This window comes from Ursus arctos, unplaced genomic scaffold (genome assembly GCF_023065955.2).
Source record: "Ursus arctos isolate Adak ecotype North America unplaced genomic scaffold, UrsArc2.0 scaffold_19, whole genome shotgun sequence".
Lineage (NCBI taxonomy): Eukaryota > Metazoa > Chordata > Mammalia > Carnivora > Ursidae > Ursus > Ursus arctos.
Window position 1 is genome coordinate 50,222,060 of NW_026622863.1, and position 26,724 is coordinate 50,248,783.

The following is a 26,724-nucleotide window of genomic DNA, read 5'->3' on the forward strand; positions in this document are numbered from 1 at the left end:
ATGAGTCAGATATTTAGACAACCAGATAAATCTTTATCTGAGCCCTGATCGTGTGGCTTTTTCCTTTGGAACATGGGGAGGCTTGGCGGGCTCCTTGGCAGGCTCCTTGGCGGGCTCCTGGACAGGCTCCTTGGCAGGCTCATTCTTGTTGAACCAGGACTTGATGGAATTGATCACCTTCTCAGGTCGAAAGCAAAGTATCCTGGGGGAGGGTGGGGTGCCAATAGCGGAACCAGATCAGGTCCTAACTGAGTGAGGGACACCCCTCCCAGCCTCCCTATATTCGATCTAATTCTAGCAGTGACCCAAGCTTAGCCCACCTAGGTAAGCCCCACCCTGTTTTCTAAGCCCCATCCCCAACGGAAGTACAGCTCTCAGTATTTCCCTAGCTCCCAGACCCCCTCCTGCACTAGAAGTTGGAAATCCCGCCCCTTGCTCCAAGCCCTGCCTTCTTCAGTGGGCGGCTCACGCGGTCGCAAAGCCGATTATCAGCACCACAAAGCCCCAGATGAGCAGTCCTATCAGACGGCCTCTCAACACGTTCTCGGACTTCGGACACTGTGTCGGTGTAGGATGGACGCCTGAGGCCTCCCCAGCTGACGGTATATCTTGAAAGAGCCTTCTGGGCAACACTGACAGAGGAGAGGGAAGGAGCAGTCCTGGGAGGACACGAAGGTCTCACCCTGGCCGATGCAAGCCCGCTCCACTCCAGCCCGCCCCAAGACCCAGGCCTTGCAGGAGAGAATCACGCCGCTAAGTGCGTGAAGCTCTGCCATTGTGGTGGGAGGGCCACACCCTGGGCACGAAGCCACACCCTCGTGGCCTGAAACCACACCCCAACAGGAAGTTAAGCCCCGCAGACCACGCCCCTGAAACTGACTGCCTCCACCCCCAGGACCCGGAATCCCACACCACTGTCAACTCCCCAGCACTAACCTCTGACGTGAAAATGGATGATCGTGGCTGGGCCGGAGCGCACAGTGTCCAAACTGCAGCGGTAGACACCGGCATCCTCTGCAGTCACCGCGGGCTTGGTCAGGGTGTGATCATTCCCCGTGTACAGCAAGGTCTCAGCCTTTGTCCCCCAAACCTAGACCCAAGCTCAAGGGGTCACAGAGGCCTGGGGAATTCAGGGTTTGGGGTTGTACAGGGGTGAGATCATCACGGGGCCTCAGTGGGGGAGATGGGAGTCCAGGGTATACCGGTCAGGACATGGGGTCCCCGGGGATCAGTAGAAGCCAAACCTGGTAGGTCATAGGAATTGTGGGTGCAAACCTGTGGATACAGGGATCAGGGGGCTCACACAAGCCTAATGGACTTGGGATTCAAGGGTTACAGGACTTAGAGGGCCCCACCCTGAAAAAGTTGTAATTGGCCAGGCCTTGAGAGAGTCGATGCCAGCTGAGCTCACAGTTCAGCCTCAAGTCTTCCATTTCGTGGACCGTGACTTCGCGCACTGGGGATAAGGGGTTTCGGTGGGCTGCTGCTTCAAAGTTCCGGGCCCTTCCTCAACTCCCCCCCCCCCCCCCCGCCGCGCCTTGGTCTCGGCCCCGCCTTTTCTCGTCGCCGGCTCCAGGCTCCGCCCTCTCTAGAGTCAGTCTCTCCTCTAGCTCCGCCCCTCTTGCGCCGACCCCCCTCCCGCGGGCCCCAGCTCTCTCACCCCCGCAATCAGAGCTCTTGCGACAGGTGTGGACCTGCTTCTGGCAGGTATTGCACCAGATCAGACTCTGCAACATCATACCTGAAGGGGCAGGATCAACGCTGTATTTGCCCCGAGAGGCGAAGCTATAAAAGGAGAGGGCAGGGCCAAGGGCTGAGGCGGGGTCTGGCGCCCAATCCCTTGGAGGTCAGCCCAAAAGGCGGGGGTAGAAGACAGCCCCGCAGGAAGAGGGATGGAACCAGGCTCCGTTAAGAGTGCAAAGAGAATATGAGGCGCCCCCCAGTAAGTCCGCAGTGCAGAAGGAATGTGGAACCTCTCAGACGTGGAGAATGAAGAAACACCCAGACCCAAAGGGGGAGGAGAACGGCTGGGTATGAACGGGGCGACCATGAGAGATAGAGGACCAGCTCCCATAATCCGGACTCACCACATTTGTTGGGACAAAAAGCTGCCTCAGAAGAAAGAAAGAAAAAATTATCATCAGATGTAGAAATTAAAGGAGATGAGAAGGGGCAAGGGAAGAGGGTGGGAGGGAGAAAGGACCCAGGTGCCTGGATCCCTGGGTCCAAGGGAGGATGGAGTTGGGAGAGCTGAGGGGCTGGACTTGGAGAAGCAGGGTGCTGGGGACAGGGGCCCTGGGACCGTTGGAGAAAGGGGCTGTGGTCTCTGACGGACTCCCATCTTCCCTCACCCTCTTTTTGGAACCGAGCTGCAAAGCGGGCAAAGATATCCTTCTGCAGGTGCAACATCCAGTACAGCTCCTTCACGAGCAGCTCACCTGGGAAGGAGCAGGGTGACACAGAGTGCTTCCCCTCTCTCACCCACCCCAGGAGTGACATACAGGAAGTCTGCTTCTGTTGGAAGAGCCTGGCAGTCCACTTTGGGAGGCACTCAGGGAGGGACAATGAAACTGAATGACCACTTAACATAATGCTGGCCACTGAGCTAAGGGACAGCTGGCATGAAGGCACTGTTCGGATCTTCGTTTTAGAAACAACAAAGCTGCGAAATCCCTCACTCAAGACCACACGGCTAGGAGATGACAGAGCCGGAATTGGAACCTAGGCAGTTTGGCTCCAGAGCCACTCAACAACCATCAGTTCTCTGGAAGATTCTGGAGCCCCTCCCCTGGCCCCTCTGTGCATTTACCTCTTACATTACTCTCTGTGATACGGGTCAGATCCTTCACAAAACTCCAGGCTGCCTTTTCCAGTGTTGGCTCATCTGGAGGGGTGGGAGGTGGGGATGCGGGGAGGGGGAGACAGAACTCCAGATTCCAAGCCTTACTGCCTCTTTGGCTCACCTGGCCTTAGAAACTACAATACCCATGAGGCTACTGGGTAATGAGAGGGCTGGTAAACGGCTAGTCCGCCCCGTTGCCTTCTGGAAATTGTAGTGTTTTGTTGTTGTTGTTGTTTTACATACAATTGCAGGCTAAGGGGTGGGGAACACAGTGCTTGGGTAAGGCCCAGAATCTGCATTCCAGCCTTCTCCAGTCCCGAACCCAGTAGACTCTGCCTCCAGCCCTGCCCTCCCTTTCCCCCTCCTCCACCCCCGGCCCCGCACCCAGCAATCCCAGCCACAGACCCCTCCTCTCCCAGGACTCAAGATTTCCACGCTCTTCCCTGCCCTCACCGACAACCCCCATATAGGAATCCTCGTCAATTGGCAGTTCCTTGAAATCCACCACGGCTTGTTTTATCCTTTGCATCAAGCCTTGGCGACGCTCGAGCGCCAGGTGGCCAGGCAGGTAATCCAGCTCCAAGAATTTTAGCGCCTCTGTGACCCTTGTAGCACATATGAGACAGCCCCCGGCAGGAAGCAGGCAGCCGGCCAGCGCCGCCATCAGGAGGGCTAGTTGCGGACCCATTGCGGCCGGAGCGCTCAGTCCGCGCAGAACCCCGGGGAGGGTCTTTCACCCCAAACGTTCACGCTAAGTGGAGAGAAGCCCTTCCCCGAGACTAAGACCCCCAATTTGCAGGGCGCACACTTCTCGGTTAGGAAACCGAGGAGTCCGGAGACCCGATGCGCCCTAAACAGCCGCTGCCCGACCTTGACCTTGAATGTTGTACCCTAAAATACTAGGGTCCGCTGAAGAGCCGAATCCAGGCTGAGGGCTTTTAGAGAGGATGAGCAGGCCACGTCCTTCCACTCCACTATTTTCCCACGACTAAAATTAAGGATTTTGTCGGGGGCCAGAGTGAGGTCGGTCGCGTGATATGGAGAGCTTTTTGACTGGAGTCACGGTCACCGTTCGCCCCGGTCTACGAGGAATTCCCACAGCTTCCCCTTTCTAGCTTCCCACGTGGGGCGCCAACTCCCCAAAAGATACTCCCTGGGAGTTTTCTCGGCCCCGCCCACAAGCCCGACACTGAGTCTGATCCGACCGCAACAAAGGGAGACTCCGCCTACCGTTCCATGATATCACAGAGGCGGCCGTCTTTCCCGAGTAGAATTTTCCCAGCGTCTGCCGAAAGGAAAGTATCTTGTCCCCTCCGGCTTCTAAAGCCAAGGAGAGGGCTTCTGACCTTCATCTTCCGCCCGTTCCTGAGCCCCCAGACCCAGGCTTCCGGCCAGGTGCACGTGGCCTTTTGGAAACCTGGGGTCCAGCCACGAAGATGAGGGGAATGGCCCTTTCCAGCCCTAGGACTACGACTCCCAGGAGGCCCTGGGACCTCTCCCTGGCCAGCCTGAGATGGCTATATGGGAAATGTAGTTCCAGAGTTACACATTTGCTCACTCCCTCCTCCACCTTCTCTCCCCAGCCCAGAGGGGATTGATGCCAAGGTTCCAGAGGAAAGAAGCCTAGAGCCAATACTGAGAAACTGGGGCTCTACGGGTCTCCTTTTCTGCATCATTTAAACAGGCCACCAGAAAAAACAAGCAGCACGACTCACACAACTCTGAGAACAAGAGGCTGCCAGATCTGAGCAGGACAATACCCCTAGACACGAATAAGAGTCCCTGGCAGTTCCAAACCTTTCCTCACACTCACACACACACACACACACACACAGAGAGAGAGAGAGAGAGAGGAATCCAAAAATCCTGCAGAGACAGGAGTTGGCGATGTGGACCTTTAATTCATACCTCCGCTCCCCGACCTGTGGCAGCTGAATAGGGAATGATCCCTCAAAACTCCCTGAGAAGACTGAAAAGGGGGTCTGCATTCTTCTGGACAGATAGGAGATGCGATCAGAGTTGTCTGTAATAAAGCTAGCTAGCCACCTTCACCCCCTTCAAAAAGCCTCAAGGCGTTCCTGAAATCTGAGTCCAGAATCCCATCCTCCTTGACCAGACCCTGTGGTCCTTTCTGTCTGGGTTTGAGGACAGCCCGGGGTCTGCATACCCTCAGATCCTTTCACACCGGAAGCCAGATTTAGTGGTTCTGTGAAATCGGGGAGGGTAGGGGAGGGGGCAGACCGGGCTGGCAAAGGACACAATGCCAGCCGCTTTCTGCAAGCCCAAAGAAACATTCATGCTGGCTGAATTCCAGAAAATCGATCCCATCCCCCCCACCCCACCGCAGCCCAACGGCAGAGGCGGAAGGCGGAAACTTCCGTAATTGGGCAAGGCGACCTTAACTCAGAGCCACCTTGTGGGGTGCTTGTCTTTGGCAGTTTTTGAGCTAAGAAAAAAAAAAAAAGCGTTCCTACATTTCTGGAAAACTTTGCTCCAGAAGCTGCTGCACTTCCGCACCTCCCCCACCTCCCATGGTTTCGCCCATCTGCTCAAATTGAGTCTTGGTCTTTCTTTTTTTTTCAGGGGCTGAGAGGTCGGGCAGATCTCAGGGCTGCTCACAGCTACAGATAGTTTGTCTTCCACCAATCTTTCTGGCAGTGGCTGAGGCATTGAGCTTCGGATTGTACCTTCCTGACATTCTGGTGGAATTCCAGAACCCATCCCCTCTGGAAAAGCCCTGCAGGATTCTTCACAGGCACTAGAACTGACCCTCTCTAGAACGACTCCCGAAACACAGAAGAGGAGTTGGTGCGTGCTTGCTCTAGAATACCCACAAATTCCTTCCGTCCTGGGGACTGAACCTCTCTTCTAGAAAAGACGAGGGGCAACATTAGAAGGGGGAGTTGCCCGTTCTTGGAGTGCGGCCATCTAGAAGTACTCTGGATACGGGCTGGGAAGAGCAGGTAGGCATGGCCTTCTAGAACTGACATGAACCTCTCTGGGCATTGCCAACCAACAGGAAAAGATCTTCTGCTGGTTCTAGAATGTCCGACAGCTACGGAAAGCCCTCCTTTCTCTCCAGGTCTAGCCAGCTAGAATTCCTCTAGAAATGGGGGCCCGCCTGCTGCAGGACTACCACCACAAGCTTCTCCAGAAGTTGCCAGGCCTCTGGAGATGCATAAATGCTGGTCCCAGACTGATGAGAGATTCCAGAAAGTCTCCCTGCTGCTCAAGGCCCCGCCAGCTACTGGAGTGCAGACAAGTCCGCATTAATGCCCACCCACTCGGGCAGGAAGGCGGCCTCGGGCTTAAAGATCTTAAGGAAGTTGGAGTCAGGCAGGGTGAAGTTGGCCAGGTAAACAGTGTCTCCACCGGCCAGGTAGGCGGCCCAGAAGCCAAAGGTCCCAATGGTCATGATGGTGTGGTTACACTGCATAAGCAGCGCAAAGTCCTTCCCTGGCGAGCCCTCCTGCCCGTCGCCAGCAAAGATCACATCCCCCCGGGAGGCGTCAATGTTCTCCCTACACCAGGCCATGCCGTTGCTGACGACCACGAAGACGGGGGCTTCATGCCGGGCCCGGAACCAGTCCATAGCCTGCTGGAGGTAAGCGCGATCGCCCACCACACCCTTCCAGCGATGGGGCATGACTTGCAGGTAGTCTCCCCGGCGCACGTGCACGCCCACAAAGGTGCGAGGGCGGTCCCCCGTGCGGCGCAGGCGGAGCTGGCTCAGTAGACCCTGGGCCTCCTGCCGCAGGTGCTCATGCAAGGTGAACTCCCGACGGATCTGGGCGCGGAGGTGGTGGAAGAAGGTCCAGGAGCAGGGGAAGCCCGTGAGCTTCAGAAAGGCGTCCTCCAAGTGGGTGTAGTCCTCCGACATCCAGTCATGCAGCTGCAGCTCCCGCCACGGCGTGCGGCCGTCCACCTCGGGGGCCAGCACCGGCAGGGTGATGCGGAACACGGGGGCCAGGGTGGCGTGCATGGCGGGAAAGATGAACGCCTGGCGACCGTTGAGCTGGGCCAGGGCCAGCAGGGTGGCGTACTGCCCCATCTGGTTACCGAAGCGGCCATCTGGGTGGATAGTCCAGATTCCTGAGAGGGAGGCAGGGGGCTTGAGACAGGGAAAGGAGGAGGTGTTGGCGGCCACCGGCGAGCCTGACAGGCAGAAGATGGCCACGGGGGGTGACAGGAGGCGGCGGTCTGGACACAGGGCAGTCAGGTCTAGGGCACTGTGAAAGAGGTCTTGTTGGATGTGGAGGAGGAAGATGGCTGAAAGAACACAGACTAGCAGGAAGGTCAGACAGAGCTGCCGTCGGCTGGGGGCCCACATGCCTGCACGGGGGAAAGGTGAGTTAGCAGGTGCTCAGAGCCCGAGGATGAATGTCAGGGAGTGGAGGCTGGACAGGAGGAGGATACTAAGAATTTGGACTCCTGGGTCCGAGGGAAGGGGGATCAGGGCCCTGGATCTGATGGAGGAGAAGCGGGGGCGGGGGGGGGGGTGAGCTTGGAATTTCAGGGGATGGGGATGGGAAATTGTGCTTTCCAAAATAGCAACGGTCTAGCACCCAGCATCTCATCTCTGCATCTTGGAATCTGGCTCCCCAGGCCCTTAAGGCCCACTGAAGTTGGGCAAATTTCCACCAACTCCTTTCTCAGATGGGGGTGGGGGTTGGGGAGGAGGTGGGCAGCCTCCACCATGGAGGAGACAGGCCAAGCAGAACAAGGGAGGCTGGAGGCCCAGACTGGATGAGGGATCTTGGTTGCTGGAAGAGCAGGAGTTTCGGGTGGGGTGGACACTCCCGGGGTCCTAAGGGGGAGAGGTTGGGGGTGCGCCTCCCCGGACTGAAGGCCCCGGTTCCTGGGTCCCAGGCATCTGCAAGTCCCACTCACCTGAGCTCCTGGCGGACTGCGGATCCGCAGTCGGCTTGGCGAGGCTGGAGCGCGCCGTCCGCAAGTGCAGCCCACATCCGGCCGCCCCCGGAACCCCGAACTCCAGGTCCCAAGGCTCGACAGCCCTCCCCTCCATGCCTCTTCCCCCGACTGGCTCCAAGGGCTCGGGGAGGAGAGGAAGGAGATGGGCGCGGTTCCGAGGCTCGCAGCCTCCGCCCCTCCCGGGCTAGGCAGGTAGGTCCGAGGCGGAGCCCCGCCCCCGTCCTGGCGCCCCAGGCTAGGGTGGGAGCCCCCGCCCCCTGCCCTCCCTAGACCCGGGGACCTGCGCCCAGGCCCCTCCTCGTCGGCCTCGGCCAGCCACAGGGCTCTCCGGGGCCGGCCTACCTGGCCTCCAGCAGCCGCATCCTTCGGTGGACGTGGACTTCTAGCTCCCAGACGCAATGCTGGACCCAGGTGTTCGGGTCCATCGACTTCTCCCCCTTCCCCGGAGCCCGGGCTCACAGTCTGCCCGGGGTACCTGGATGCGCGGAGTCCGGCCACGCCCCGGCCGCTAGGGATGGCCCCTGGACACCAGGCCCGGGCGGGGAGGAAGATTCTCCGCCCTCCGCCTCGCCCTCCCGGTGGGGGTGAGGAACCTGTTCGCCAGGCTGCTCCTGGAGCGGATGGAAGACCTCTTCCAGCTCTCAGGGTCCCAGACGTGGGAGCCTCCGGCCCGTAGGTGTCCCCGTGCACACCGAGGGCCGCTGATCTCCCAGGTTCGCACCGTGCGCCTGCAAATTCCAGAGTCGCGGCCCCCAGCCTCTCCTACGGAGGGAGTGGAGGACCTGGCGCATGACAGCTCCTTTCTAGCCCGGCGCCTCCCTGAGGCAGCCTCTCCCCCGAGCACGGGACGGAACAGGCGGGAGTGGAAGCCAGTTTCTCTTCCCAGCCTCCCGCCGAGGCTGGGGCCCCAGGTTGGGGTTCAAAGGCTTGGCTCTGCTGCACACCTGAAGTTGGAACCATCGTCAGGGTGGCCCTGCCCACAGCCACCCCCACCCCGGCCGGAGCAGGGTGACCGTGGTCGTTCTATAAATCAAACCCAGGAAGCTGACGTCACTCTCCAGAGATTTGACATAAACGTCTCCAGACCCAGGGGTCCGGCCCCCAGGCCTCTCCTTCCTCAGACCCAGGGCTTCCAACCCCAGCTCCCTCCTCCGTGGGAAAAGTTCAGGCCTCCAGTGCCCTCCTCGCGCTGACCCAGGTGGCCAGCCTCTGTACCTTTAGTTTCCAGGAACCTACCCACCCCCTCATTCCCTTTGGGCTCTTGCCTCTCATTTCCCCCTCCGGAGCCTGGCTTGGCTACCAGCCCTGAGTCAGAGACTCTCGCCCTCCCCCCTGCCCCAAGCTAGTTTGAAAGCACCTTTCTGGGCCTGGGGTAGCTTCTCTGGTGAAAGAAATTCCAGGATTGCATCAGGGAGGAGAGAGAGGCTGGGACGTTTGGTGCAGGTGGGGCGTCTGGGCTGGGGTTGGCGAGGTTGAGGTCAGGATGCCTCTCCCTGCAGGGGATCCCTCGGTCATGTGGCATTCTCTGTCTTCCTGATGATCAAGGAACGTCAGCCCGTGACCCCCAGAAACCTAGAAATTCAGGTGGCATGCAGAAATTCCCGTTACGGGACACAGTCTGCCTTGTCAGCCAAGGAGGCAGATTTCCAGGCATGCCCGCAGCCCTTCCCTTCCTCAGACTCTGGGGGTCCCGGCCCCCAGCCCCTGTCACCCAGTTCATCAGACCCCTGTCCCCGTGATTCCTCAGACTCGGGAGTCTGGAAGGACCCCCCTATTGCATCATCCGTTCAGCCCGATCTGGCCACCGTGGAATCCTAGCTCCTGCCAAGTGGGTCAAATAGCATGGGTCAGGTGTGGGGAAGGTGATTGGGCGGGTCTGTCTGGATATAAATTTTGGAGCTCCTGCATCCATTCGAAGAGACCTGCGTATTCTGTTCAGCTGGGAATCCACGTGCAAGAGGACCCAGGCGTTCAGGCTAAACAGTGGTCCGTGGATCTGCTCACCCAGACAGCCAGGCTCTGAAACAGAATCTATACCATTGCGCTCGTCAAACCCCAGACCCCAGATCTCGCCTGAGGACGTGAGCCATTGATGGGCTGGGACGAGGCCAGGTCGGAGCAGCTGGGGCTGTGGGTCCCTGTGCTGGCTGTCCTTTTGCTGGAAGCTTGCCAGGCACACCCTATCCCTGACTCCAGCCCCCTCCTCCAATTCGGAGGCCAAGTTCGACAGCGGTACCTGTACACGGACGATGCCCAGGAGACAGAGGCCCACCTAGAGATCAGGGCTGATGGCACAGTGGTGGGGGCTGCCCGCCGCAGCCCAGAAAGTGAGTGTGTAGACCAGGGCCTGGTCTGAGGGAGGAGGGGCCGGAGGCCCGGACCCCTGGGTCTGAGGAAGGAGAACACTGAGGCACGGCAGTCCTGGGTCTGAGGGAGGAGGGCTTGGGGGCCTGGATTCCCGGGTCTAAGAGAGAGGGGCCTGGGCAGGGGCCCTCTGAGTCCCCGACCACTTTCTCCCCTCAGGTCTCTTGGAGCTGAAAGCCCTGAAACCGGGGGTCATTCAAATCCTGGGAGTGAAAACATCTAGGTTCCTGTGCCAGGGCCCAGATGGGACACTGTACGGATCGGTGAGTTTCCGGGGTCCCCCTCCTTGTGCCCCACCCTTCCTCCTGTCATCTTCGCCCATCTGGGGTACCAGGTCTGGCACCTGGGGCCTGGGCCAGGCTTGGTCCTGTGCTCTCCACGTGCCCCCATCAGGCCAGCACCCCTGCATGTGGGAGCTGACCTTGTCAATGTTTATAAGACGAGGAAACTGAGGCTTACACAGGGACAGGCCAGGTGCGAGTCACGAGGCCTGTGAATGACAGAGTGGCCTGAGAGGCTGAGTCTTGTGACTCCGAACCCCTGGTGGCCACATGGGCTCCTACATGTCCTGTTCCTGCTGGGCTCAGGGTTGCTCTGAGGACCCATGGCCTGTAAAGTGACCATGACCCCTGGGTGGAAGCCAGACTCCCCTGTCTGGACTCAGAGAGCCTCGACTGGTCCCTGCGCTGGAGTATTCCTCTCTGTGAAGTGGGGACGGGGAGGTGGGCCTTGCAGGACGGCCCAGGGGTGAAGGAGGAGCCTGCTTCTGTTTGTGTCCCAGAGGAGAGGGCTGGGGCCCTGGACTCTGGATCTGAGGGAGGAGGGGCTCCCCCAGCTCCCTTGGAGTGTCTGGACTCCTGTATCCTGTTGGAAGAGAGCACTCTGTGGTCTGAAAGAAGAGAGAGCTGGGGCCCTGGACCCCTGGGTCTGAGAGGGGCGGGTGCTGGGGTGCTGTACGCCTGGGTCCTGCAGCAGAACGGTGTGCAGGAATCCCCTATCTCTGATCCCTCTTCTCGTCCCCTCAGCTCCACTTCGACCCCGTAGCCTGCAGCTTCCGGGAACTGCTTCTGGAGGATGGGTACAACATCTACCACTCCGAGACCCTCGGCCTCCCACTTCGCCTGCCCGCCCACAACTCTCCATACCGGGACTTGGCGCCCCGGGGGCCTGCCCGCTTCCTGCCCCTGCCAGGCCTGCTTCCGGTCCCCCCGGACCCCCCAGGGATCCTGGGCCCCGAGCCTCCCGACGTGGGCTCCTCGGACCCCCTGAGCATGGTGGGGCCTTCGCAGGGCCGAAGTCCCAGCTACGCTTCCTGAAGCCACAGGCTGTTTATTATGGGGTCTCCTCTTTATTTATTGGGTTATTTATCTTATTTATTTTTTTATTTTTCTTACTTGGGATAATAAAGAATCTGAGAGGAGGATCCGAGTGAACCTGTGTGAGTGTTTGAGGGAGGATACGGGATCCGCTTCCTTGTCTCCCATCGACCCCAAGAACCCCGGCCCCCCCATCGCCAGGAGGCTGTGGGAAGGTCCCAGCTGCCCTCTGGGCCTCAGTTTTCTGCTCTGCTTTGGTGTCCCCAGGGACTCTGGACTATCCTTGCCCTTTGATAGGAGAAGGCTTGTTAACCTTTCACCCCCTCCAACTTCATGCTTGTGTTGTGGAACTATTTTTCTGAGGTACCTCAATAACAGGGGCCATTTAAACCATGACACTGCAGACCTACAGCCTCATGGGAGATGTAGTTTTCTGGGTCCACTTAGCACGAGGAATGGGATGACATCTGGGTCCTCAGGGCTGCGGCAGGGACTCTTGGATCCTAGGGGTATAATTGGTGCCAGATGGGACTCTTGGGTCCTGAGGGATCAGAGAGCTGGCCATCTGGACACCCGGGTCCCAGGAGAACAGGGGAAGAGGATCATGGAACTCTGGTCTGAGGGAAGGACTGGAGGAGACTGGGAGTCCTGGTTCTCAGGAAGAGCCCTTGAGGATCTAATGCATCCATCCAGGTGCTTATGGACTCAGGAGTGTAAGGACTGTCACAGACTCCAGTCCCAGTGAGTGAGCTGCCCATTCTCCCTTCCTTCCTGCAATCTAGATTTCCACACTGCTCCTCGGGTTATTTCCTGGTTAGGAAAGACAGGAGGACGGAGTTACAGATGAGACCTCCTCGGGGTTCATGGTCAGTGCCCTCTGGGTCCCGGGTGTCTGACTGACCACTGCAGCCTCTCCAGAGCTGTGGTCTTGGGCCCTTCATTTTAATTCCCACGTTCAAATGAGAGGAACATCTCAGTGGAAGGAGGATACCAGTGTGGGTCCTGGCAGGTCACAGGCGGGATTCAATGCCCAGAGGAGATGACAGTCTGCGTCCTCTGGAAGGACGGTTTTCCACTCTGATGGCATGAGGCTGGCTCAGGCGGGGGAAAGCGTTGTCACGGGAAGCAAGAGCCGAGATGCCACAAAACTCACCGGAAAGAGTGGTTTCATCCCTGGGGGTAACTTCGCCAGAGATGTAGGCTCTTCGTCAGAGGGGTCCATTTGCCTCAAGAAAGATCTCCATCGAGATCTGCCCCGTCACCTCTCACTGCTTCTAGACTCAATTCTGGCAGCTTCCAAAAGGTGAGGTGCAAAGAATGGTCAGTGAGGAGCTGCGAAGGGCACCAAAAGAACAGCAGGACCTCGCCCTTGAAATTGGCAGTGACCTGGGGAGCCAGTCTGGGAAGGGATCCCAGTAGGTGAATTTATTGGTAGAGATTCTAGACTCCAGTGTCAGCTCGAGGGACTGGGGGTGCCCTTTGTGGGCTCTTTGGCTGACTGGAACCTGGTGTTCTATGCTTGAGATGCTGTAGGGAGGCCAGCAGCCTCAGCACCGCCTGGGAACTTGCTAGAAATGCATATTCCCGGCCCCAGAATATTCCCGGTGGAATGGGGAGCATATTATTTTCCCCGGGGCTGCCATAACAAGGTACCATAGACTGAGTGGCTTAAAACAACAGAGATTTGTTCTCAGGGAGGAGCCTTCTTTGCTTCCTCCCAGCTTCTGGCGGTCGCTGGCAATCTTTGGCATCCCTTGGCTAATAGACACGTCACTCCAATCTCTGTCCTCCAGTCTCTGTCTCCATCTTTATATGGCCTTTTCCTCAAGTGTCTGTGTGTGTCTGTGTCTAAATTGCCCTCTTATAAGGACACCAGTCATATCAGATTTAGGACCTAGTCTAATCCAGGATGACCTCATCTTAATTTGATTACATCTACAAAGACCCTATTTCCAAATAAGGCCACGTTCACGGGTTTCAGGGGAACATGAATTTCCTGGGGTTGTCATGGAACTCAGCACACACCTTGGCAGTTTCCTACCCTCATCTGGTCGTGCTCACCTGTAAGTATGTGTGGGCGGGGTGTGCAGAGTTCTTAAAGTTCACTCTTTGCTCTTTCCAGACGATGTTTAAAAATACAGCCTCTCTTGGGGCACCTGGGTGGCTCAGTCAGTTAAGCCTCTGCCATTGGCTCAGGTCGTGGTCCCAGGGTCCTGGGATCCAGCCCTGCATCGGGGCTCCTGCTCAGTGGGGAGTCTGCTTCTCCCTCTCCCTCTGCCCTGCTCGTGTGCTCTCTCTCTCTCTCGCTCACACTCTCTCTCCCAAATAGATAAAAATCTTTAAAATAAATAAATAAAAATAAAACCTCTCTTATTGGGGCATCTGGCTGGCTCAGTAGGAAGAGCACATGACTCTTGATCTCAGGGTTGCATGTTCGAGCCCCACGTTGGGTGTAGAGATTACTTAAAAATAAAATCTTTAAAAAAGGAAAAAAATAGGGGCGCCTGGGTGGCACAGCGGTTAAGCATCTGCCTTCGGCTCAGGGCGTGATCCCGGCGTTCTGGGATCGAGCCCCACAACAGGCTCCTCCGCTATGAGCCTGTTTCTTCCTCTCCCACTCCCTCTGCTTGTGTTCCCTCTCACTGGCTGTCTCTCTCTCTGTTGAATAAATAAATAAAATCTTTAAAAAAAAAAAAAGGAAAAAAAAATATATATAACTTCTCAGTATATCAGCCGCTCCAAAATGTAGACAGATCTGTTTCCTCCCCCGCCAGTATGTGAACCTTTTCTCTCCTTTACTCCCAGAGTTCCGGCCAAAATCAATCTGGGTTCTCCTTCCATTAGTTTTCACAAAAATAGAGTCCAACCACTAAAAAGAAAAGATAATTATGTAACCGGAGAGAGGTGCTCATTATTGCTGTAACGGCAATCATATTACGGTATGTAAATGTATCGAATGAACGTGCTATGCGGCTTGAATTTATACAATGTTATATGTCAACTGTATCTCAATAATAGCATTTTTTATTTTTTTATCTTTTTATCTTTTTTTGAAAGATTTTATTTATGTATTTGACAGAGAGAGAGAGACAGCCAGCGAGAGAGGGAACACAAGCAGGGGGAATGGGAGAGGAAGAAGCAGGCTCATAGCGGAGGAGCCTAATGTGGGGCTCGATCCCAGAACGCTGGGATCATGCCCTGAGCCGAAGGCAGACGCTTAACGACTGCACCACCCAGGCGCCCCTAAATAATAACATTTTTTAAAGCATGGAGCTTTGTCCTTCCCAATGAGAGATTCTGGGGGTGCCTGGGAGGCTCAGTCGATTAAGCAGCGGACTCCTAATCTCAGCTCAGGTCTTGATCTCAGGGTCAAGAGTTCAAGCCCCACGTCTGTCTCCATACTCAAAAAAGACAGAGAGATTGTTGAGGAACTGTGAGATCTCAGAGGACACAGACCCCCACCCCAGCATCTTCCAACCTTCCTATCACCCCTGACAACCCCTACTATACTCATTGGAGCTGCGAGCCCGTACACACACACACACACACACACACACACACACGCCCAAGATTTGAGTGTTGCTGTCCTAAGGACTCTCACCAAGTCCTCAGCCATGAAGGCAACCTCTCCTCTAGGGGTGGGGGCCGGGGGGGGGGCATTTCCGGGCTTGCTAATCCCCTTTTCTTCCTGTACCAGGACTGGTTCTGCCCCACTCACTTGTATTTCAGGGCTCCGTGGGGCTCCCGGGTCAGCTGGGGTTTGTGCAAGATGTCGTTTGTGAGTTTTTGCTGTCCTAGGTGCCCTACCTGGATTTGCTCTGTTGTTGTTTCGGGGGGGATGAGGCTGGGGGTGGACGTGGGGGTAGGGGGTGGGAAGATTAAGAAACCGTGCCATCCAGCCTGAATCTCATCGTGAGGAGACCTCAAACATTTTCCAATCAGGAGACCTTCTGCCAAAAACAACCGGCCTTGACTCTTCAGAAAAGTCAAGGTCGAGGAGGAGGAAGAGAGAGGAAATGTTCATGTTAATGGACGCCAGGCTCAGTCCTTTGAGCAATCAGGTGATATCCTGGTTGTGAGTAAGACACTTGATGAAATTTGAATGAGCTCCGGGCATTAGATAGTAGTCATTGATCCGGGTGAAATTTTCTGACTTGGATCATTACATTGTGGTTATTAAAAACAATGTTCTTGTTCTCAGCAAGTGCGCGCTGCAGGATTTAGGGACAAAGGGGCATGGTGCCTCCAGTGTTTTCTCAAATGCCTCTGGAAAGGTAAATATATAATAATACAGAGAGATAGCGACCGGATGATAAGGCAAAAGGGGGCGGGAACAGCGAGAAGGGGGAGCCTTGAAACTTTTCTGTAAGTTCAACATTGTATCAGGTAAAAGCTACCTCTGCGGAAAAAAATCCACACTGCGGCCCCATTATTATCTCGCCTCTTTCCAGACATCCTTCTAAATGTACAGACGAGCTTATGAGAAGACAGAAATTTCCAGATCTCCTCCCTCACAAAAGAAGAAGAAAGAAGAAAAGGAGGGAAAGAAGGAGGGAGGGAAGGAAGGAAGGAAGGAAGGAAGGAAGGAAGGAAGGAAGGAAGGAAGGAAAGGAGAAGGTGACAGGAAAGAGAAGAGAAAGGGAGAGAAGAAGCAAACACAAGAAACAGTGAAATCAGAGTGGAATGTGAGCTGAGCAGGAAGGAGCCTCCTGGAACCTTCAGACACTGTGATGGGTGTGTGTGTGTGTGTGTGTGTGTGCGCGCAAAGGGGCAGCTCTGAGGCCAGAATTTCAGTGAAAGCCTGGTGTTTAAAATCCCACCAACCAGGGGGCACCTGGGTGGCTCAGTCGGTGAAGCAGCTGCCTTCAGCTCAGGTCCTGATCTCAGGGTCCTGGGATCGAGCCCCGTGTCAGGCTCCCTGCTTGGTGGGGAGTCTGCTTCTCCCTCTCCCCCTCTCCTTGCTCATGCTCCTTCTCAAATAAATACATAATCTTAAAATAAAAATAAAAATAAAATAAAATAAAATCCCTACCTACCTACAACAAACTGTTACTCAACCTTAAAAAGGAAGGAACTTGGGACACAGGCTGCGCGCCAGGGGAAGCCTGAGGCCACTGATGCTGAGTGAAAGAAGCCAGATTCACAAGGACAGATATAGGGTGAATCGGCTGGTTAGAGGCTCTTAGAAGAGGCAACTTCCTGGAAACAGGATGTAGAGTGGTGGCCAAGAGCTGGGGGAAGAGGGGATGATGTGGAATTGCCCGTTTGCTGGGCACAGAGTCTCAGTCTGGGAAGATGAAAAAGCTCTGGGCTGGGGGTGGGGCGCCTGGGTGGCTCAGACGGTTAAGCGGTTAAGTGTCTGACTCTGGCTCAGGTCATGATGGTAGGATCAAGCCCCGCATCGGGCTCCCGGCTCCGTGGGGAGTCTGCTTCTCCCTCTGCCTGCCCCTCTCCCTGCTTGTGCTCTCTCTCCCTCTCTCTGGCAAATGAATAAATAAAATCTTAAAAAAAAAAATAAAGTTCTGGGGGAACGGATGGCGGTCATGGCTGCACCCCAGTGTGAACGCACTTAATGCCACCGAACCGTGCACGTATAAATAGTTAAAATGGCAAACGTGCTGTTATGTGTCCCTCACCACAATGAAAACGAAACATCAGGGTGCCTGGCTGGCTCAGTCGGAAGGGCACGTGACTGTCGACCTCAGGGTTGTGAGTTCGAGCTTTACATTGGGTGCAGAAATTACTTAAATACATAAAGAGCCAAACTTAAAATAAATCAAAACAAACAAACAAAAAAATCACCAACCGGCACTAGGAAGACTTCAAGGAGATCTTGCTATTTCTGTTTGGGCTCTGGATGGCGGAAAAATGATTCTCTATTGAAAAGTGGGTGACCACCCAACTAATCTCCTATGGAATGGGCTGGAAATCAAGCTGGGTTGTTGAGGGGCTGACGGGCTGAGAAATTAATGGCATAGCGGTCGGGCTGGTGATATCCCTAAGTCTTCTGCCAAAGCAAAGGCAAAGCTTCTCTGGAGAGACATCGCCCAACTCCGATCTCACAGAGGAAGTCTCTTTTTTTTTTTTTAAGATTTTTTTTAAAAAATTTTTATTTGTTTGAAGAGATAGAGACAGCCAGCGAGAGAGGCAACACAAGCAGGGGGAGTGGGAGAGGAAGAAGCAGGCTCTTAGCGTAGGAGCCTGATGTGGGGCTCGATTCCAGAACGCTGGGATCACGCCCTGAGCCAAAGGCAGCCGCTTAACGACTGCACCACCCAGGCACCCCTAATTTTATGTTTTTTAAGATTTTATTTTTAAGTCGTCTCTACACCCAACGTGGGGCTCAAACTCACAACGCAGAGATCAAGAGTCAAAGGCTCCACCAACTGAGCCAGCCAGGCGTCCCAACCCGGCAATAACGTTAGATCGTAAAGTTTTCAGAGAAAAATGGTTGTTTAAAATCACTTTTTGGGGGATGCCTGGGTGGCGCAGTCGTTAAGCGTCTGCCTTCGGCTCAGGGTGTGATCCCGGCGTTCTGGGATCGAGCCCCACATCAGGCTCCTCCGCTGGGAGCCTGCTTCTTCCTCTCCCACTCCCCCTGCTTGTGTTCCCTCTCTCGCTGGCTGTCTCTCTGTCAAATAAATAAATAAATTCTTAAAAAAAATAATAAAATTGCTTTTTTTATTGTGATCAAATATACACAACATAAAATTTACTATTTAACCATTTATAAGTCTCCTGTTTAGCAGCACCGAATGAATTCACATTACCGGGCAACCAGTCCCCAGGACTTCTTCATCTTGTAAAATTCAACCTCTGTACCCCTTAAACAACTCCCCGTCTCTTCCTCCTCCCAGCCCCTGGCCACCACCATCTGCCTCCTGCTTCCATGAATTTTACGACTTTAGATACGTCGGTGGAATCATAGAGTGTGTGTGTGTGTGTGTGTGTGTGTGTGTCTGTGTGCGAATGTCTTACTTCACCCAGCGTAATGTTTCCAAAGTGCTGTAGAAAGTGTCAACATATCCTTCATAGTTAAATAGTATTCTGTTGTAGGGACAGACCACATTTTTGTTTTCCACATACCCACTGATGGACATTTGGGCTGCTTTCACCTTTTGGCTGTTGCGGAAAAGGCTGCGATGAACACATATGTACGAATATCTCTTCCCAAACCCTGGTTTCATTCTTTGGAGGATACAATGAGCATTGTATCACCAGATCACATAGAAACTCCATGTTTCATCTTTTGAGGAACGGCCTGTCATGGTTAACTGTGTGGGTCAACTTGACTGGACTGAGGGATCCCCAGAGAGATGGTGAAACATGATGTCTGGATGTGTCGATGAGGGCATTTCTGGAAGAGATTAGCATTTGATTCTGGAAACTCATCAATGTGCGTGAACATCATAGAAAGCTGTCTACATAAATCCCTAATCAGATTTATGATTTGCAAATATTTTCTTTTATCATAAGGGTTGACTCTGTTGACTGTCTCCTTTGATGCACAAAGGTTTTTAATTTGGACACAGTCCCATTCTTCTATTATTACTCTTGTTGCCTGTGTTTTTGCTGTAATATCCGGGAAATCATTGCCAAATCCAACGTCATGACCCCCACCCCCCGCCGTGTGTTTTCTTCTATGCGCTGTATAGTTTGGGTCTTTACGTTGAGGTTGCTGATTTAATCTGAGTTAATTTTTGCATGTGGTGTTAGGTAAGGATCCAGTTTCATTCTTTGGCATGTCAACATGCAGTTTCCCCAGCATCATTTGTTGAGAAGACTGTGGTGAGGTCTTCTAATGTCAGAAAAGCTTTTATGGACGGGCACAAATGTTCACAACTATTTGTTTCTTTGGTAATGATTAATGAATTTTTAAGCAATCCACTTGCCTCTAAACATTAGCTGATGGCTTCCACAGCTAAAAATAGCAAACTGCATTTCACAATTTTAGTTTTTTCCAAACATTTGAACATTGCAAATGTAAATCAATGAACTTCCACAAGCCTGGTATTTCAGATTCCCTTAAATGAGTGAAGTGCCTTGAAGAGAAGACAGGCAGTAATACATATTGAGCATATTTTTTGGCAAGTCAAATATACCAGATTCTTCTAAATGCCTTAAATATCTCAAGAACAGACAGACAGGAGTACAATGATCAGCAAATCAACTTCTTTTCATTCAACCGGTTACAAAGGTGCCAATGTCCTGGATATAAATATGTTTCTTCAATACCTCTATTCTGATCAAGATTTTGACTCCACAGTCCTGATACTTCTTACTTGTGATTTTTCTTAACCTTCTAGGTAAGGCTTCACTCCACAAGCTGAAGTTAACAGTTTGAGAGTTGAAGATTCAGCCCCAGGACATGAGCCCTGCTACTTTCCAAGTTAATTCCCACCACGCCCAAGTTCCACCCCAGTTAGACTTTGTCCCCATCACATGGATTAAGAAATTGATTTTGGGGGGCGCCTGGGTGGCACAGCGGTTAAGCGTCTGCCTTCGGCTCAGGGCGTGATCCCGGCGTTGTGGGATCGAGCCCCACATCAGGTTCCTCCGCTATGAGCCTGCTTCTTCCTCTCCCACTCCCCCTGCTTGTGTTCCCTCTCTCGCTGGCTGTCTCTATCTCTGTCGAATAAATAAATAAAATCTTAAAAAAAAAAAAGAAATTGATTTTGGGGGGCACCCGGGTGACTCTTGATTTTGGCTCAGGTCATGATCTCAGGGTCTCAGGTCACGATCTCAAGATCATGAGACTGAGCCCCAAGTCAGGCTCCCCGCTCAGCATGGAGTCTGCTTGAGATTCTCTCTCTCCCTCTGTGACCCCCCCTAATTAAATAAATAAATATTTTTTAAACAGTGATTTAACAGGGGCGCCTGGGTGGCTCGGTCGGTTGAGCGTCTGCCTTCCGCTGGGGTCTTGATCTCAGGGTCCTGGGATCGAGCCCCATGTCGCACTCTCTGCTCAGCAGGGAGCCTACTTCTCCTTCTCCCTGGCCTGCCGCCCCCCCACTTGTGCTCTCTGTCTCTCTGACAAATAAATAAATAAAATCTTAAAAAAATAAAATAAAATAATAAAAGCGATTTAACATTAAAAAAAAGAAATGGATTTTACCGATTCTGATTTATTTCCCACAGCTGTTTGCTCAGAGTGGCATATCTTTACGCCACAGCCTGCAAAACATGTTTTAAGAGTCATATTATTTTAATAGGGCTGGAGGTGAGATGATTTAGCCACTGTTTGCTCTGGGGCCTTGTCTGTTAAGCGTGGAACATTTCCTCTTTCTTACGCACTCAGGCTGAGCCCTTCCCTCTGCTTGTTCTGGTGAGGCCGCGCTGCTGTCTCTCTAGCATAAAGCCCACCCCCCAATTCTGTGACCCCTGTTGGCAGCTAAGAAGCCTGGCAGGGAGGCGCCCGCTGGAGATGAGGAGGCAGGAGGAGGAGCAAAGGACCCCCCTCGTTCCCACGTGCATCGTGCCAGCAGCCACCGGCAGCGCGGGCTCCAGCGTTCCAGTTACTTCTGGCACTTCCAGCACCAGCGAGCTGAACGGCTTTGGGAGAAAGATTCTCAGTCCCCTCAGAGGGAGGTGCCGCCCCCACAGGCCACACCCCCCTGGAAGTCAGAGTGACAGCTGCCTGGGGTATACCCACCCTCCCAGCCTCCAGAGGACAGTCCTACCCCGCAGGGCACTACTCCTTCTGGAGCCTACAGTCCCTGGGGTTTGAGCGGCTTCTGGTAACCAACAGGTCTCCTAGCTCGGGGATCGAGTTGCTCTTCCGGCTTCCAGCACTTGCGGAACCAATTCCCTTTAATAAACTCCCTGTATTTGAAATACCTGGAGAGGTTTCTGTTTTCCTCAGGAGACGGGGAAACTTGGTCTGTCTCAGGACAAATGAAAGCCTTTGGTCGGGGCGCCTGGGTGGCTCAGTCGTTAAGCATCTGCCTTCGGCTCAGGGCGTGATCCTGGAGTCCTGGGATCGAGCCCCACATCAGGCTCCTCCGCTGGGAGCCTGCTTCTTCCTCTTCCCGCTCCCCCTGCTTGTGTTCCCTCTCTCGTTGGCTGTCTCTCTCTCTCTCTGTCAAATAAATAAATAAAACCTTAAAAAAAAAAAAGAAAGCCTTTGGTCAATTTTGAAATCACATTGTCTCTAACAAAGCGTAAGGTCTCTAATACTGACAACTACAAAATGAACACATTTAAATGCCTAGACGTTAAAAAAAAAAAAGAAAGAAAGAAAGAAAGAAAGAAAGAAAGAAAGAAAGAAAAAGAAAAAAAAGAAAGGATGAGAAATGAGAAAAACCAAGGAAGACCAGGCCGGTTTGGAAAAGAATGAAATAGAACTTCTAGTGGGAATGAATGAAACACACACAGAAATGAAATAGTCATTGAAACGAAACGGTGACAGGAAGAGTCAAACAGCATATGAGAAACAGAGAAAGGGAGAATCCATGGATTGGAAGGCAGATCTCAGTATGCTACTGACGGGAGACAAGGGGATGGAAAATGGAAGAAGAGACATGGAAGGTAGAATGAAAAGTTCCAGTGGGGGGCGTCCCCTTGGTTTAGTTGGTGAAGCGTCTGCCTCCAGCTCAGGTCCTGGGATCAAGCCTGTGTCGGACTCCATGCTCAGTGGAGAGCCTGCCTCTCCCTCTCCCTTTGCCTGCTGCTCTCCCTGCTTGTGTGCTGTCAAATAAATAAATAAAATCTTTAAAAAAATAAAGTATTATTTCATTACATTGTCAGAAAATCCCTGAAAGATTAAAGCAACACTATATCCCCATTTCACAGATCAGCAGACTGAGGCACATATGGTTCATACTTGGCTGCTATAATTAAAAGATGGGGGCGCCTGGCTGGCTCAGTCGGTAGAGCGTGTGACTCTTGATCTCAGCGTTGTGAGTTCCAGTCCCACCTCGGGTGTGGAGATTGCTGAAAAATAAAATCTTAAAAAAAAAGTGTAACTCAATAAAGCTTTATCAGAAAACATAAGATTTGAATTTCCAGATGAAAAGTATATAGTGTGAGGGGAGTCTGCTAACACCAACTCTTTCAGAGGTGTCCCCAAATTCCAGCGCGGGGTGGGGGGGGGGGCTTTCCCCACACAAAGAACACCAAGCAATCCCTTCTGCCGTCCAAGAATTCAACTCAACTCTGACACTCTCCACCCAGAGGCAGCGTCCGACGCCACAAGATCCCACGGCCCTCCGCTCCCCACTGCAGACCTCAGTCTACATAAGCCTCAGCCTGTGCTTCTGACCCTCCCACTACAAATTGGTGATTCCAACAACATCCCCTGTGATGTTTTAATTTGCTAGGGTGGCTCAGGGAGACACTTAGGTTTATCAGTTTATGAAAGGATATGATAAAAAGTAGGAATCAACAGCCAGATGAAGAGATACATAGGGTGAGGTCTGGGGAAAAAGCGTGGAGCTTCTGGGCCCTCCAGGTACGCCACTCTCTCCCAGACTTCCATGCGCTCACCAGCCCAGAACTCTCCAGACCCCAGTCCTGTTGGGTTCTTATGGAGACTTGAGGGCAAAGTCATGATGGCGGAAGCCATTGGCCATGGGCTGATTCAACCCCCCTTCCGCAGCCGTTGGGGAAGAGGGGCGGGAACGAGAGTTCCACCCCTTCATTCACACGTTGGTCCCCCCTGGTTACCAGCCGACTCTTTGACTGGGGTCCAAAAGTCACTTTCATGAATAACAAGACAGCCCTGGGGCGCCCGGGTGGCTCAGTCGGTTGAACACCTGCCAATCTGTTACAGGGAAATGGTTCGGAGGTGTGGCCTTAATTCACATTGCTCCTTTTGTCCATGAGGCCCATGTCTTGCCAGAGATTGACCCCCCCGTTTGAAATTACTTCTCAGGGAAATATCTGTATTTGTATAAATACCGCAAAAATCAACAAAGGGAAACCTCACCAACACGGAGTCGGGAGGGCAGCAGGGGGAGCGCGCACGCCCTACCTCGTGCCCTCGGTTCCAGCCCTAACCGCAGCAGATACACCTTGCAAATCCGTACCACTGTAGCTACTACTTGACCACGCAGCAGGAGGAGAAAGGTTTTCTCTGCCCACCAACTCCCACACCCCCTCCCCCGCCACAGACCAGCCAATGAGGGACAGTAATCTCTACACCCAATGTGGGGCTCGAACCCACAGTCCCCAGATCAAGAGTGGCGTACTCTTCCAACTGAGCCAGCCAGGCGCCCCAAGAAAAATTATTATTCTTTAAAGAACAAACTTGGGGACGCCTGGGTGGCTCAGCTGGTTAACCATGGGCCTTCAGCTCAGATCATGATCCCCGGGTCCTGGGATCGAGCCCCACATCATGCATCATCCGGCTCCTTGCTCAGCGGGCAGTCTGTTTCTCCCTCTGCCTGCCGCTCCCCCTGCTTGTGTGCTCGCTCTCTTGCTCTCTCTCTCTCTCTTAAAATAAAATCCTAAAATAAAGAACAAACTTTGCATGGCAAGCAAAATATCTTAAACTCAAAAGGTAGTGAGAAATGGGGAGAAGTATTTGCAATTCGTAATCAAAGGCTTAATTTCTAATAGAGAAAGAATTATAGAAATCATATGACCTTAGACATAAGACTATAGACATATATATGTCTATAGTATATGATGTGATATGTATATGTTGATATTACATAAAAATGAAATCTTAAGAATAATAATTTTCCTTAACTTTGAAACAATCACGAACGTATAGAAATTGCAGAAGCACAGTACAAACAAGAGTTATTTTCCAGAACTTTCTAAGTGCAAGGGACCACCCTTGAAAGCTCCACCACCACACTTAGAACACATTTGAGCGTGGTACTTCCTGCAAAGTCATTCTCCTACAGGACCACAGCCCAAACATCAGTATTATCCGGCATAGAAGCTTCTAGAAGCTTCACTCAAGCCTCGCCGGTTGTCTCAATAATACCTTTACAACAGAAAAGTGAAGTTCAGAATCCCGCATTGCTTCAGCTCTCAGTTTTCCCAGGGAAGAAGAGTTCCTCAATCTCTCCTGACTTACATAACCTTGACATTTGTGGAAACTGCAGGCAGTTATTTTGCAATCTGTCCCTCAGTGTGTGTTTTTCTGTTTCCACATGTTGAGATTCTTCAGCAGTGAAACTACTGCTGTGATGTCGTGGTCTTCTCATCGCACATCGTGGGGCTTCCACTTCCCCAGCGACTCTTGATATTCATTTTAGCCACATGATTAAGGTGGCACTGGCCTTTCTTATCCGTTGCAAAATTATTCTTTCTTCCTCTGTATTTTTTTTTTTTTTAATCTCTATGCCCAACACAGGACTCAAACTCAAAACTCGGGACCCCGACATCAAGAGCCACACGCTCTACCAGCTGAGCCAGTTAGGTGTCTCTCATCCTGTCATTAGCGAGAATCTTAATTAGGGAGATACCCTGAAACTATACAAATATCCCATTCCTTATCAAACTTTCAAGTAATTAATTAATTTCTATCTGTGTAGACTCATGGTTTCCCGTTTTCTCCCCATGATTTATAATCAGGAGTAAAATTACTATTGTTCTTAATTTCTGGTGGTGGTCAAAATCATTTCTTTTTTTTTTTTTAAGATTTTATTTATTTATTTGAGAGAGAGAAAGAGAGCACATGAGCAGGGAGAAGGGCTGAGGGTGAAGAAGAAGGAGGCTCCCCGCTGAGTAGGGAGTTGGACACGAGGCTTGATCCCAGCACCCTGGGATCACAACCCGAACTAAAGGCAGTTGCTCAACCCACTGAGTCACTTAGGTGCCCCTCTTTTCTTTTCTTTTCTTTTTTTTTTCAGATTTTATTTATTTATTTGAGAGAGTGAGAGAGAGAAGCAGGGGGAGAAGTAGAAGGGGAGGGAGAGGATGGGGGAAATAATCTCAAGCAGATTCCACGCTGAGCTTGGAGCCGGTCCCCTGTTCTGGGGCTCCCTCTCAGGACCCCCCAGATCATGACCTGAGCCAAAACCAAGAGTCAGACGCTTAACCGACCAAGTCACCCAGGAGCCCTTTTAGTAGAGAATGAAAAGCCAAGATCTGAACCCTACGGGGGCTCTTTTCTTCTTTTGGGGTTTGGATATACACACAGATATATCTCACATCGTATACTATATATGCATACATAATGTATATATCACATATTATGTACAGATGTGTGTACATCTGTTAGGAGTTAGTTGGACAGTTAGGTAGTCAGGGCCAGGGTCCCCGACTAGAGAATATGGAAGTTGGGACAGCTAAGATAAAACAGCACTGACATCCTGTTTTGCAGCCTTTGCAGAAATGACTTCTGCAAACGTCCTAAAATAAAGCAATTAACCACAAAGCGTTTGTCAATATCACACACAAGGGGGGGTTAAGGCCTAAGCCCCCAGACGTCAGCAAAAAAAGACCATCAGCACGTTGACATTAACCTAAGAAGTAGACAGATATGTGATCAAACCCCCGGCTGGCACCACAGCAGAAGAGCCTGATGTGGGGCTCGATCCCATAACACCAGGATCACGCCCTGAGCCGAAGGCAGACGCTTAACCGCTGTGCCACCCAGGCGCCCCAAGAATTCTTTTCTTTTTAACTTTAATTTATTAGCTTTTGGGGCGCCTGGGTGGCTCCGTCGTTAAGTGTCTGCCTTCGGCTTGGGGCGTGATCCTGGAGTTCTGGGATCGAGCGCCGCATCGGGCTCCTCCGCTGGGAGCCTGCTTCTTCCTCTCCCACTCCCCCTGCTTGTGTTCCCTCTCTCACTGGCTATCTCTATCTCTGTCGAATAAATAAATAAAATCTTTAAAAAAATTTTTATTAGCTTTTTTCTTTCTTTCAATTTTTATTTAAGTAATCTCTGCACCCATCGTGGGGCTGGAACTCACAACCCCAGTATCAAGAGTCCCACCCTTCACCGACTGAGCCAGTCAGGCGCCCCTGGAGAATTCTTTCTTGACCATTTCCTCCTTGCCCCACAAGACATCATCTATTTTCCTTAACAGACTTTTTTTTAAAAGATTTTATTTATTTATTTGACAGAGACAGCCAGCGAGAGAGGGAACACAAGCAGGGGGAGTGGGAGAGGAAGAAGCAGGCTCCCAGCAGAAGAGCCTGATGTGGGGCTCGATCCCAGAACGCTGGGATCATGCCCTGAGCCGAAGGCAGACGCTTAACCGCTGCGCCACCCAGGCGCCCCTTTAATAGACTTTTTTGATCTGGTGTCTGTTTGGCTCAGTCTGGGGAGCGGGCGACTCTTCATCTCGCGGTTGTAGGTTAGAGCCCCAC

At 52.7% G+C, this 26,724-nt stretch overlaps 3 protein-coding genes across 7 annotated transcripts; 1 reads left to right on the plus strand and 2 right to left on the minus strand.

Annotated features, from left to right (window-relative positions):
- Positions 1-12: 12 nt before the first annotated feature.
- On the minus strand, positions 13-4,062 carry IZUMO1 (izumo sperm-oocyte fusion 1). 5 transcript variants are annotated; one of them, XM_026481900.4, is made up of 9 exons: positions 3,296-4,062; positions 2,810-2,884; positions 2,352-2,438; positions 2,088-2,108; positions 1,661-1,741; positions 1,356-1,456; positions 937-1,090; positions 470-632; positions 13-202 (listed from the first exon to the last, which is right to left on the minus strand). In XM_026481900.4, the coding sequence occupies exons 1-9, from the start codon at positions 3,528-3,530 to the stop codon at positions 34-36; spliced, it is 1,086 nt and encodes a 361-aa protein (XP_026337685.1). In that variant the 5' UTR covers positions 3,531-4,062; the 3' UTR covers positions 13-33. The 5 variants fall into 5 exon arrangements, with proteins under 5 accessions (XP_026337685.1, XP_026337684.1, XP_048079803.1 ...); XM_026481899.4 differs by having other exon boundaries at positions 470-659; XM_026481902.4 differs by having other exon boundaries at positions 110-202; positions 449-659.
- Positions 4,063-4,617: 555 nt separating this feature from the next.
- On the minus strand, positions 4,618-9,476 carry FUT1 (fucosyltransferase 1 (H blood group)). Its single transcript, XM_026481890.4, has 3 exons — positions 8,117-9,476; positions 7,733-7,895; positions 4,618-7,174 (listed from the first exon to the last, which is right to left on the minus strand). Exons 2-3 carry the CDS (start codon positions 7,866-7,868, stop codon positions 6,087-6,089), a joined length of 1,224 nt encoding a protein of 407 aa, XP_026337675.1. The 5' UTR covers positions 7,869-7,895; positions 8,117-9,476; the 3' UTR covers positions 4,618-6,086.
- Positions 9,477-9,688: 212 nt separating this feature from the next.
- On the plus strand, positions 9,689-11,559 carry FGF21 (fibroblast growth factor 21). The gene is made up of 3 exons (XM_026481711.4): positions 9,689-10,101; positions 10,298-10,401; positions 11,164-11,559. The coding sequence occupies exons 1-3, from the start codon at positions 9,867-9,869 to the stop codon at positions 11,452-11,454; spliced, it is 630 nt and encodes a 209-aa protein (XP_026337496.1). The 5' UTR covers positions 9,689-9,866; the 3' UTR covers positions 11,455-11,559.
- The last annotated feature ends 15,165 nt before the right edge of the window (positions 11,560-26,724 follow it).

Coding starts and splice junctions, on each gene's coding strand:
- IZUMO1 (XM_026481899.4), bottom strand. CDS start 3,530: ATGGGTCCGCAACTAGCCCTCCTGATGGCGGCGCTGGCCGGCTGCCTG. Junction 1,742..2,087: donor TTTTTGTCCCAACAAATGTG/GTGAGTCCGGAT, acceptor CTGCCCCTTCAG/GTATGATGTTGCAGAGTCTG. Junction 660..936: donor CATCCATTTTCACGTCAGAG/GTTAGTGCTGGG, acceptor GTGTCCTCCCAG/GACTGCTCCTTCCCTCTCCT.
- FUT1 (XM_026481890.4), bottom strand. CDS start 7,868: ATGGAGGGGAGGGCTGTCGAGCCTTGGGACCTGGAGTTCGGGGTTCCG. Junction 7,175..7,732: donor GCAGTCCGCCAGGAGCTCAG/GTGAGTGGGACT, acceptor TCCCCCGTGCAG/GCATGTGGGCCCCCAGCCGA.
- FGF21 (XM_026481711.4), top strand. CDS start 9,867: ATGGGCTGGGACGAGGCCAGGTCGGAGCAGCTGGGGCTGTGGGTCCCT. Junction 10,102..10,297: donor TGCCCGCCGCAGCCCAGAAA/GTGAGTGTGTAG, acceptor TTCTCCCCTCAG/GTCTCTTGGAGCTGAAAGCC. Junction 10,402..11,163: donor ATGGGACACTGTACGGATCG/GTGAGTTTCCGG, acceptor TCGTCCCCTCAG/CTCCACTTCGACCCCGTAGC.